This window comes from Rutidosis leptorrhynchoides, chromosome 5, assembly GCF_046630445.1.
Source record: "Rutidosis leptorrhynchoides isolate AG116_Rl617_1_P2 chromosome 5, CSIRO_AGI_Rlap_v1, whole genome shotgun sequence".
NCBI classification, from domain to species: Eukaryota; Viridiplantae; Streptophyta; class Magnoliopsida; order Asterales; family Asteraceae; genus Rutidosis; species Rutidosis leptorrhynchoides.
This window is the reverse complement of record NC_092337.1, coordinates 40,774,785-40,787,935: the sequence shown is the minus strand read 5'-3', so window position 1 is coordinate 40,787,935 and position 13,151 is coordinate 40,774,785. Positions and strand designations below refer to the sequence as shown.

The 13,151-nt window shown below is 35.8% G+C and overlaps 1 protein-coding gene across 1 annotated transcript; it reads left to right on the top strand.

Annotated features, from left to right (window-relative positions):
• Window positions 1–749: 749 nt before the first annotated feature.
• On the top strand, window positions 750–5,799 carry LOC139848541 (uncharacterized). The gene is made up of 2 exons (XM_071838269.1): window positions 750–1,020; window positions 5,291–5,799. Exons 1-2 carry the CDS (start codon window positions 750–752, stop codon window positions 5,797–5,799), a joined length of 780 nt encoding a protein of 259 aa, XP_071694370.1.
• The last annotated feature ends 7,352 nt before the right edge of the window (window positions 5,800–13,151 follow it).

Here is a 13,151-nt window from a genome sequence, read left to right as displayed (position 1 = left end):
ATCCTATCCCGAATCTATTCGCACCCAACCTAGTCCTATTACCAAATCATCTTCTAAATCCAACTCAAATCCTTCTACCAGTCCAATAATTTCAACCCAATCTTCGGGCCCATCTCAACCACTCCATTTGGATCAGTCCATCAACCCTAAACCCAATTCACCCCCTTGCCCCCTACCTAAATCCAACTCAAATCCTTCAATCATAAACGAGCTTCACCCAACCTCACCTTGCAATCCGCCATCGATAGTGCACCCTACCATCTCCTCTAACCCTCCCAGCCAGCCAAATTCACTTAATCATATTCCTGATTCCTCAACTCTTATCTCCAATCCTGCTAAACCCCCTTGCCCAAAAAATTCAAGAAGTCATAATCAATCTTCCTTACCTCAACCTTCCCAACCCTCACATCCTCCAAACCCTTCCTCACCTTCCAGAACAATGGCAGATAAATCCAAAAAAAGATCCTAAAAAAGAGCATGCCTTTTTGTTTGAAAACCTCTTCACGTATACTCAATTTCAAAAACTCTGCGAGAAACTCTAAATCTCAACCTAGACTGCCAATCTCCAAGAAGAGCAAATCACTATCGAAAAAATCTTTAGGCTCATCAAAATCCCAACATCATAAACAATGTACTTCCAATTCGGAAAGCAGTGTGGGCATTGAAGATTTTGGCAAAAAGTTGGGGGTAGAGTGGGGAGAAAGACTCCACTAAACTCCCCCAATCATCGCACGATTAATTGTTGATAAATGAAGATTCTATCTTTCAATATTCGTGACTTCAAAAAGGATGAAAAATCCAAAAATAAGATCAATTGGTTCAGGAACTTGCGTCTAAAAGAACTGCCTGATGTAGTAGCACTACAAGAATCAAAGTGTAATGAAGTTTCAGATGCATGGATGGAACGAGTTTGGGGTTCAGAAGAATTTGGCTTCATTCAAAAACCAAAGGTAGGTAAATCCGGAGACATGTTTTTAATTTGGGATGCAAATGTTTTCACGGTCGATCAAGCAGTCGAAGGTAAGTATTTTCTAGCAGTGTGACGTTCGCTCCAAATCCATATGGACGAACACGTCATTCATCGATTTCATTGTGAGGTATTTGACCTCTATATGATACGTTTTGTAAACATTGCATTCTTTTGAAAAGGCACACCATAAATGAATATTTAAATCAAAGGTTTTCGACATCTGATGATTTCTACATATAGACAATCACCGTAAATAATAGTTTACAATAGTAATTCCGTTGACAATGCAGTCAAAATAAGATACATGGTGATGATTTGGTGAATGCAACGTTTCCTTGATAAATATGTCTTGTAAGACTCCATGCACATAGCTTGTCTAACATATAAGCAAACAGTGGAAGACTTCTATGGAACCTGAGAATAAACATGCTAACAAGTGTCAACACAAAGGTTGGTGAGTTCATAGTTTTAGTGTTTCGCATAATCTGTATATACAGGTGGATCACAAGATTTCAGTTGTTTCATCCGAAACGTTTATCAAAATATTCTACGAAATTGAGCACCCTGGTAACTAAACTTAACGTATATATAATTTATACGATTTGTATAATCATCTTAATAATACACGCAAACCAACGTGTACGCTTCTCAAATAGCATACGTCCGTTTAAAGGCTAGTGCTCGAGCTCAGACGGGGATATCAAGCCTTATGGATCCATATATAACTACTCGCGCCCACCAGTTCTTATAACCGGCAGTTACTAGTTACCAAAGCTAAGGGATTTTTGGTTCAAACTCAGTGTAGAATTTAGTATGTACTTGTATCCATTGCGTTTAAAATAAAGTGCATGTATTCTCAGCCCAAAAATATAGATTGCAAAAGCAATTAAAAAGGGAGCAAATGAAACTCACCTTAGCAGCATATAAAGTCGTTCACCAAAATGTGACTGAAACTCGGATTACCAAATAACAGAGAACATATGTTGGTCAATAAATGTCTATCAAGCTAGGTCAGGTCATAGTGTATCACAATCCTAATGCTCGAGATCGACATATAAAAGTTTATCAAAAGTCATTTCAAAAAGTCATTCTGACTTAATACTATAGTTGAATGATCATGGCAATCGAAACATTTTAACATTTCACATAGTTTCCCAATTCTTGTAAAATTAGTCTATAGTTTTTATAAGGCTTTAAAACATGATAAAACAGTCAATTTTGACAATTGTTCAACAAAACGAGACGTGCCTTAAATAAGGATTCATTTACTCGGCTGGTAATATTTAAAAATCTATTTTATCAATCTCGTAAACAAGTTGTTTAAATCTTAATTGCAGATTTAAAAGCAATTTCAATTAACGTTGATCATAATTCAGTTGCCCATATCTTTTAATTCGTTCATCGAAATTTCGCGATTTCTAAATGAAAAGTTATTGATTTTTCGCCAGCTTTCCAAAAACATGCATATCATATACCTTTTATCAGTAATATATATATTAAATTTGTGATTCATCATAAACTGTTTAACGACAAAATTTAGCATACAAGCATGCATAAACATATATACTCGAGCACTAGACATGGATACACAATTAATATATAAAAGATAAGATATGAATGCTTACGTATCAATATTGAGATTCAATATTGTAGGAAAGTACGTAGACGCAGCAGAGATGATAAACACTAGATTTGATTCACAAATATACCCTCGAACATTACCCATAACCTCCTTAGCAATAACCCATAATTTCCTTAGCTCTATCCCGCTCAAAAACCCATTTTGAAGGTGACATGCTCATAACCTCGTCGTAGTATTTTATGTATATATACTACTAATAATAATATTATAATAAGATTAATAATAATAATATTAATCTTAATAATAATAATAATAATAATAATAATAATAAACATAATAATAATAATAATAATAATAATAATAATAATAATAATAATAATAATAATAATAATAATAATATAATAAATAATAATAGTATGTGGAGACCATATAGAGCTTTTATAGTATGTGGCCTGCTACAGTACCTCATGCGATCGCATGAGTTTTCAGTGTTTTTGCCATGCGATCGCATGGCCGCCTTATCCGTTTTTGTTTGCTAGTTCGTCGACATCAAATAGTGTTACTGTAACAAAGTCGTTTTCACTGTAGCATTATAGCAAAGTACGGTTTCACTGTAGCAAATAGTGTTTTACTGTAGCAAATAATATTTACTGTAGCAAAGTCATTTTTACTATAGCAAATAGTGTTTTACTGTAGGAAAGTCGTTTTTACTTGTACATATATATATATATACATACATATAATTGTTCATGAATCGTCGAGAGCAGTCAAATGTAATTGAATACATGAAACAGTTCTAAAATTTTGAGATTCAACTTCATAGACTTTGCTTATCGTGTCGGAAACGTTAAAGATTAAGTTTAAATTTGGTCAGAAATTTTCGGGTCATCACAGTACCTCCCCGTTAAAAAAATTTCGTCCCGAAATTTGAGTGAGGTCGTCATGGCTAACAATAAAAAATGTTTTCATAACGAATATGAGTCGATAAATAGAGTTTTATCACCATTGAATAACACGGATAAAACAATCCGATTACTCGAAGCGTATGAGAGAAGTTATCGTAATAAAGTGAAATGAGGGAATAGAGATTCATCTTAACTTTTGACGTATTAACGATTGATTTCCGGAATTTAAGGAATAGAAAATCTTCATAATCTATATAAGATTTGATTCTTCGGAAATTGCGGAAATTAGGATTTTCTTTGATTAAATGCGTAATCTGCCTCAATTGCTATGTCTGATATTTCGCTATAAATTGACCTATTCCGTTTCATTTATTTTCACCACTCCTATAATCTTCTTTCTTATTTTATACATCCCAATAGATTGTGAAAATGCTTAATCCAGTTCTGATTCTTGATATTTTCCTGGCTATCGTATCCTTCATTCTTCTTTTTCATCTGCCACCAGAGGAATTTATTTTCTTCTACTATTACCTTAGGGTTATAGTGTTTTTCATTCTCACGTGTCTTTATATTGCTATACGCATTGATATACACGGTTTGTAATTTCGGGGTTGTTATCGGGCTTTATATTCTCCATTATATTTTGAAGCTTCATGCTTTCGTTATCTCTTCCCGGCCTTAAGTCAAGCGGATAATGGTCCAGACGTAGGTATGAATTTCGGAATGAACATAATTAATGTTCTAAAAAAAACGGTAATAGCACAATCTGACTTGTCAAATTACCAGAATACCTCGAAAAAGACCGAATCATTAAGAAAATATTTTCTTGATAGTTTAGAGGTTAAATAGAATGAAAGAGTTATGTAACATGGTTTATAATGAGGGTATGATCTGTGAACCTTTATCACGTTCCATTAGAAACTCAGCATGACTTACTGTAATATAATCACGTTGATCAAGTGTCATTATATTATATTAACTCATGCTTCAGTTCCCAACACCACTTCAAAAATATTCATATTTTAAACTCGAAGGTTTCAGAATTTAGAAACTAAAATAGTTTGTTTTATGATGTTACACAGATATCGCAAGGAGAAAATTGATTTTCGATGAGAATGATTATGGAATTATCTCCAGAAATATGGAGGATATTTATAATGAAAGATACGATGATATCTTAGAATTTCTAATATCAGAGGATGATGAAGAATATTGTACGCAAGGGTTTAGATTCGGAAGCAAGGTATTCGTTAATGGCTTCAGCAGATACTGAATAATTTGGATTCTTTGAAGGCAGGTTTAGTCTTTGTGATTTATCCACAGCCTCCTTCATACTTTGCTCAATCCGTTTTTCAGTTCCAAACCTTCTCTTTTTCTGAGCTTTGCCAACACACTATTCTTTATCATCAAACTTTTGGCTGTTAAGGTCGTTTACAGTTTTTGCTGCTTTAGTACCTCATGCGATCGCATGAGTTTTCAGTGTTTTTGCCATGCGATCGCATGGCCGCCTTATCCGTTTTTGTTTGCTAGTTCGTCGACATCAAATAGTGTACTGTAGCAAATAGTGTTTACTGTAGCAAATAGTGTTCACTGTAGCAAATAGTGTTTACTGTAGCAAATAGTGTTTTACTGTAGCAAAGTCATTTTTACTGTAGCAAATAGTATTTTACTGTAGGAAAGTCGTTTTTACTTGTACATATATATATATACATACATATAATTGTTCATGAATCGTCGAGAGCAGTCAAATGTAATTGAATACATGAAACAGTTCTAAAATTTTGAGATTCAACTTCATAGACAACGTTAAAGATTAAGTTTATATTTGGTCAGAAATTTTCGGGTCATCACAAGCAGTCAGATGTAAATGGAAAGGATACGATACCGACACCATAATCACAAATGTTTACGGGCCACATAATGATGAAGGAAAGAAAGAACTTTGGGATAGCCTCGAGATCTTAATGTCATATAAAGATGCCGGATGGGTGATCTGTGGAGACTTTAACGAAGTAAGAATAGAGTCGGAAAGATTGAACAGTTTGTTTATAGAACGAAGGGCTGCCATGTTCAATAACTTTATCGAAAAAATGCAACTAGTAGAAATCCCTCTACTGGGCAAGAATTTTACTCGTTTCAGTGATGATGGTGTAAAGCTAAGCAAGTTAGATCGCTTCTTAGTATCGGAAGATTTCCTCGACTCTTGGGGCGATATGTCAGCCATAGCTCTCGATAGAGGAACATCGGATCACTGTCCGATCTTGATGCGAAACAAGAACCTCGATTTTGGCCCAAAACCCTTTCGAATTTTTGATGCTTGGTTTGAAAACGAGGAAGTGTAAAACTTAATTAAATAAGCATGGGAAGTGCAGGTGACAGGCACTAGACAGGACTGCATTTTTAAGGACAAAATGAAAAATATTAATGAAGCCCTTCAAGCTTGGAGCAAGGTTAAATATGGGAAGTTGGATGTCGATATTGAAAATGCTAAAAACAAAGCTGTGGAGCTCGAACGCAAGGCAGACTCGGGTAATATTTCTACCCCCGAAAGAGCAGAATGGATTGATGCGAGAGGTCAGTGGTTCAAACACGAAAAATAAAAAACTCTAATGTTACGACAAAAGGCACGAATCAAATGGGCGATAGACGGGGATGAAAACTCGAGATACTTCCATTCTTCAATCAAACGGAGGAACAATAAAGGAAACATAAGAGGTTTGTATATAAATGGAGTGTGGGAGGAAAACTCGGATGACATCAAGGAAGAAACCTTCTGCCATTTCAAAAAAATATTTGAGCATAACTCTGATTCGGCAAATGATTTCAATGGCCTGGGTAATCTTAGCTTTAAGACTATAACCCCATCGGAGGCTAAGTATCTCGAATCACCATTCTCTGAAGGCGGAATTTGGGAAGCATTAAAAAGTTGTGATGACTCCAAAGCACCCGGGCCGGACGGTTTCAATATGAAGTTCTACAAAAAATTTTGGTGGCTCATCAAAGATGATTTGAGAAATGCGATCGAGTGGTTTTGGTCTAACAACTCAATTTCAAAAGGATGCAATGCATCGTTCGTGACGCTAATTCCAAAAAAGAATGACCCGAATGGACTCAACGATTATCGGCCTATTAGCTTAATAGGTTGCTATTACAAACTAATAGCAAAGATTCTATCAAAACGAATCCGGATGGTGATCCCCAAAATAATTGGTGAAGAACAAAGTGTCGTCATATCTTAGATAGCATGCTAATGGCTAATGAATCAATCGAAGACCAAAAAGTCCGAAAGAAAAAATGCTTACTTTTTAAAGCTGATTTCACAAAAGCATTTGATTGCGTTAACTGGGAGTTCCTATTTGAAATGATGAGATGTATGGGTTTTGGATCAAAATGGATTAGTTGGATAAAAACCTGTCTCACTTCTGCTTCGATATCCGTCCTCGTAAATGGTTCTCCGACGAGGGAATTTTACCTTGAGAAAGGGGTCCGACAAGGAGACCCGTTGTCCCCGTTTCTTTTCATCATAGTAACAGAAGGTTTGAACCTGCTAATAAAGCGAGCTCGTGATCTTGGCCTAATAAAAGGAGTAGAAGTTGGAGACGATAAAGTAATCCTATCACATCTTCAATACGCGGATGACACCATTTTTTTAGGAGAATGGAGCAAACGTAATGCGCGTAATATCATGAAAGTTCTCACATGTTTCGAAAAGATGTCTGGTCTCAAAGTTAATTTCTGGAAAAGTAGCCTTTATGGGATCGGGTTATCAGATGACTCGTTAACTGATCTTGCAAGCTACATGGGATGTACTATCGGTTCATTTCCTTTTAAATACCTTGGACTCCCCCTAGGATGCAAAATGAATAAGTCGAAAGATTGGGATTTTGTGGTGGAAAAATTCAAAAACAAACTATTGGATTGGAAAGCAAAAACTATGTCCTTCGGCGGTCGAATTACCCTCATCAAGTCGGTGCTAAGTAGCCTACCGTTATATGCCTTTTCCCTCTTCCGCGCTCCATTGAGTACCATCAACTTGCTAGAAGGTTTGCGTCGTAATTTTTTTTGGGGCGGGACGGGAAATACTCCTAAAATGGCTTGGGTCAAATGGAATATCATTCTTAATCTTATGGGCGGGGGGGTTTAAACATCGGGTCGCTAAAATCCAAAAACCTAGCTTTAATGGGAAAGTGGTGGTGGAGATTCATTAACGAGAACAACACATTGTGGGCAAAAATAATTCAGAGCATACACGGGCGGGGTGGGGGACTTTCTACCTTCGAATCTGAGGGTCATCACAATACAGTAGGTCTTGGGTCTATTTGGCAGGGTGTCAAAAGAATTGGGGCAGATTTGGATAAATTGAACATTAACTTTGCAAATTCTTTTATTAAAATTGTGAGTGATGGTGGCAACACCTTGTTTTGGAAAGACATTTGGCTTGGAAATCAAGCTCTCAAAACAGTCTTCAAGCATTTATACAGGTTAGAAGATGACGAAAATGCTAAGGTAAAGGATCGGCTTGTAAAGAACGAAGATGGTTTTGATCTTAACTGGAACTGGAGGCATGAACCTATGGGCCGAACATCAGGCGAGCTAACTGATATGCAGAACTTACTTTCGGGATTTAAATTCGCAAATAATCACAAGGACTCATGGTCATGGAGCTTCGCAACCAGTGGAACCTTCTCTACATCAATCTTAAGATCAATGGTGGATGAGATGTTGCTGCAAAACTCGAGTCTAGGATCAGAAACTCATCGTAACAATCTGCTACCTCAAAAGTTAGAAGTGTTTGTTTGGCGAGCTCATAGAAATCGGTTACCGGTAAAAGTGGAATTAGATAAAAAAAAAAAAAAAAAAAAGGAATAGACCTAGACTCCGTTAGATGTCCGGTTTGTGATGACGTGTTGGAAACTTTAGATCATGTGTTGCTTAACTGCAACTTTGCTCAAGACGTGTGGATTCGGTTATATCGTTGGTGGGGACTGTCATTTCCTTCGGGTATTAACATCCAGGAGCTTCTTCAAGGTAATGAACCATCCTTCTCGAAATCCTCCATGCTACGGAAGATATGGCAAGCGGTAATATGGGTTGGTGCATACAAAATTTGGAAAAACCGAAACAATAAACTTTTCAAAGGAACTAATTGGATGGCTTCAATGTTATTTCAAGAAATCCAAGTAAATAGCTTCGAGTGGATCGCAAATCGCTCAAAGAGAACGTCGTTGAATTGGTTACAATGGATCTCGGAGCCGGGCAACATCCAAGTGGCTGTCGATCCGGGTTGAAAGGAAAGTAGGGGCTGTGTATTACCTTTTTCGTCTCATGTTTAGTCACCGAGTTAGTGTAGCATCTGTTTGGTTTTGCTAGCATATGGGCTAAACTTAAGCCCTCTGCTTGTAAACTTGTATGTACTGTTTCGAAGTTTTAATGAATACCATTTTGCCTTTCAAAAAAAAAAAAAAAAAAAAAAAAAAACTAGTACTTAAAAATTTTGAATTAATTGAGATATGCTAACGTATGTCACATCAGGCTTGCCTTGGTGGTCACCGAGTTGCCCAATGAAGCACTCCAACCGGGTTCGTTTCCTGGCTATGTCAAATTGTTCAAAAATGGAGTGTGACTAGAGGGTGCGCATAATGCGCAATTCACCCGGTACCAGGTCTCGCGCTCGGGGGCTTCATTACCCGAGGTTTACCTTCTATGGGGGAGCCAATATACTCGTTCATAGGAGGGTTTCTTCGCTTATAAAAAAAAAAGAAAAAAAAGAAAGTACAACTAATTTAGTCAGTTATTATATGAGTATTATGTTATGTTATGATTATTGTATTTTTATTTTTGTATGTTACGCAGTATTAGTTGCTAGTTTTGTAGACCGTGTCTATCTACGTGTACGCAAGGTTCAAACATTGATCAATCATATGCACGTTATTTGTTTAGCCACGTAACAGAATTTTGATATTACTCCGTACATTATTTAGTTACCACAAACCAAATATATAATGTATATATATTGCATTTATGTTTAGGCTGCTAGTAGTACTGGTCACTATTAAATTTCAAGACGACTTTCAATTATTGTATCGTTTTTTTTATTTGGAACATCAACACATAGCTTTTTTGTCATTGACAAAAGTTCGGAACTTGAACTCACAACCTCATGGTTAATGAGATTAATTTATACCGCTAGGCCAAAAGCCTTTAGTTGTAACGTATTGTTGAAGCAAATACCGTATTAGAATATGATTTGTTTGTTTATTAGCTTTTTAAGTGTGTGCAAAACTTTAATTTTAATTTTTATTAGTTTTAACTATAAAAAAGAATTATATGTCAAACAAAATTTAAAAGTTTATTAGAAAAGGGAGTTTTGAAACAATGTCTGGAGAAACTTTTAAAATAAAGAATTTATAATTATCCCTTCCCTTATATTGTTACATATTACAATTCACAACGGATTCATGAGAATTCATGATATTGCTCATGATTAAGAAATTTCATATCGTGACTTCACGATTAATAGTCGCGACTAAAATTTTTCGATAATAAAATTTTTTTAGCTTGCGAGCGGGGCCAAAAATGAGATACAAAGGTTGCAAGCGACTCTTGCAAATTACCTAAATTTACATCACGACTTCTCAACTTTGAATAAACATATATTTTTTATTCTTGCTCTAGTCATTGTTTTTTTTTTTTTATCGTGTGTTTTTTTCGAGAACTATTCGTAGGTATACTGGACAAAAAAAATCTGATCGAGATCTAGAATATTCTATAATTTTTAAATTATAACGCGTCTACATATAATGCCGAAATTAAACCAAATTTCAGCTGTAACTCACATGCCAATGATTGCATTAGTTTATTAAATAAAGAAACTGAAACATGTGTCTTAAAATGATTGAATAACAATAATAAAATAAATTGATGATTAAAGTGGTTGATCTTTGAGATCTTAGAACTTTAGTAGAGTTGAAGTGTACTATGTTTCAAGCTTCGGTGACTACGAAAGTCAAGTCTGCTTCGTATTGTTTGCTCGATGTCAATATATTCGTAGATTCATCTTCTAAACGTGTAAATATGTATTCGAACATAATCTAAAATTTTTAAAAGGCTCAAATTTAACATGATTATATAAATATTTCATTTAATTTATTTTTATACTGTGTTGGGATTGGGATATCATTGAAATAAATATTTTCTAAAATGTAATAAGCTACTTTACTGATTATAGAAATTAAAAATTAACTTGTATATATTAAAAAATTTAATGTCTATATGACTATTTTTTTGTGTAGCGAACAGAAATTTTGACATCATTGAGAGGACCTTAATTATTAGGCACACATTCATCACATTTCGCTAATTACACCATTAATTTCGTTTTATACAGTTTGACATGAAGATAGTATCCTAAAATATTCGTACTTTTGGGGTTGGGAGAGATAGTAAGTTTGGCTGGGCAAAAAAACTATGCATAAGCGAAAAACCAAGCTTCTTTGCACTTCAAGAAATCAAACTTCATTATGTGAATTCTCAGTGGATACAATCACTTTGGGGTTCAAATAATTGTGATTATATACAAAAGGAGATGGTCGGGAAATCGGGAGGGCAATTGCTCATCTGGGATACAAATCAGTTTACTATGACTGATACTTTTGTTCATGATTTTTTTTATTGCGTTGCGAGGTGTATGGAAAAGGTCCGGTAAAACCATATCTATCGTCAACGTATATGGGCCGCATAAAGATGAACTAAAGCGTAAATTTTGGGATTCACTCAACAGTATCATGAAGAACAATGACGACGCTTGGGTATTGTGTGGTGATTTCAATGAAGTACGGGACCCTTCCGAAAGATTTAATTGTGAATATGTAGAAGGAAGAGCAAAACTCTTCAATGATTTTATAGAGGATAATAGCCTTTTAGAAGTCCCAATGGGCGGCCGATTATTCACTTGTACCAGCGACGATGGCACTAAATACAGTAAATTAGATCGTTTTCTTGTGTCGGAGAATTTCTACAATCTTTGGAAGGGATTGGCAGTGATTGCCTTAGATCGACAACACTCTGATCACTGCCCTATTGTATTAAAAGAGGATGACAAAGATTTTGGTCCTAAACCGTTCAAAGTTTTCGACGAATGGTTTGATATGGAAGGGTCTGAACAAATCATTATCGATGCATGGAAATCTCAAACCAACGGAAATCGAAAGGATTGCGTGTTTAGAAATAAATTAAAAAAGGTTAAGGAAGCTTTGAAAGTGTGGAGTAAGCAACAGTTTGGGAAATTGGATGGTGAAATTGAATTTTTCAAGTCTTTGGCGAATGATCTGGAACTCAAAGCGGAAACTCAAGTGCTAAGTGAAAGAGAAAGAGAACTATGGAGAGATTCAAGAATGAATTGGTTAGGGAAAGAAAAAGTTAGAACTTCCATGTTAAAACAAAAGGCAAGGGTGCGATGGATACTCGAAGGGGATGAAAATTCCAAATTCTTTCACTCGGTAATTAAAAGGGGGTATAACAGATGCAACATCAGAGGCATAAGATCTAATGGTGTTTGGGTTGATAACCCAGATGATATAAAGGAAGCTGCACTATTTTACTTCAGACGGATTTTTGAGGCTCAAAGTGGATCAAGACCTAGTCTGGAAGATCTTAGGTATCCGAAATTGTCATCTAATGAAGCCACGAAACTGGAAGAGCCTGTGACTGAAGACAAAATTCTTGATGCAATAAATGATGGTGGAAGCACAAAAGCCCTAGGTCCAGATGGGTTTAATCTTCGTTTCTTCAAAAAAATTTGGCACATCATAAAAGGTGAACTCATTACGGCTATTAAATGGTTCTGGGATACAGGAGAGATATCAAGGGGATGTAATGCGTCATTCATTACATTAATTCCAAAAAAAAAAAAAAACAGACTCATTATCCTTTAGCGATTATCGGCCCATTAGCCTCATTGGGAGCTATTATAAAATAGTAGCAAAGATTCTTGCCAATCGCTTGAAAAAAGTAGTTCCAAACCTTGTGGGTAAAGAGCAGAGTGCATTTTTAAAAGGGCGATATATCTTAGATGGTACTCTAATTGCCAATGAAACTGTTGAATTCATGAAACGAAATCGACAAAAAGGCATTATATTTAAGGTGGATTTCGAGAAGGCATTTGACAGCCTAGATTGGGAATTTCTTTTGAAAGTAATGACGTGTATGGGATTCGGGTCCAAGTGGATAAAATGGATCATGTCCTGCCTGCAATTTGCCTCAATCTCTATCATGATTAATGGATCCCCAACGGGTGAATTTAATCTTAGTAGAGGTGTTCGACAAGGCGACCCCATATATCCGTTTTTATTCATCTTGGCGGCTGAAGGACTAAACGTACTTACAAGGGCTGCAACTGATAAAGGTTTGTTCAAAGGTATTGAGGTTGGTAGGGATAAAGTGTTGATCTCTCATTTGCAATATGCGGATGATTCGATGTTTTTTGGGGAATGGAATAGAAGAAATGTCTCTAACCTCATGTGCTTGCTTAAATGTTTCGAGTTATCATCGGGATTAAAAGTAAATCTACATAAAAGTTGTTTGTATGGGGTGGGTGTAACTCAAGAAAATATCACTGATCTAGCTCGAAGAATCGGTTGTAAAGCTGGTAACTTCCCATTTATTTACCTTGACCTCCCAATTGGTGCGAAGATGA

Coding starts and splice junctions, on each gene's coding strand:
- LOC139848541 (XM_071838269.1), top strand. CDS start 750: ATGAAGATTCTATCTTTCAATATTCGTGACTTCAAAAAGGATGAAAAA. Junction 1,021..5,290: donor GGTCGATCAAGCAGTCGAAG/GTAAGTATTTTC, acceptor ATATTTGGTCAG/AAATTTTCGGGTCATCACAA.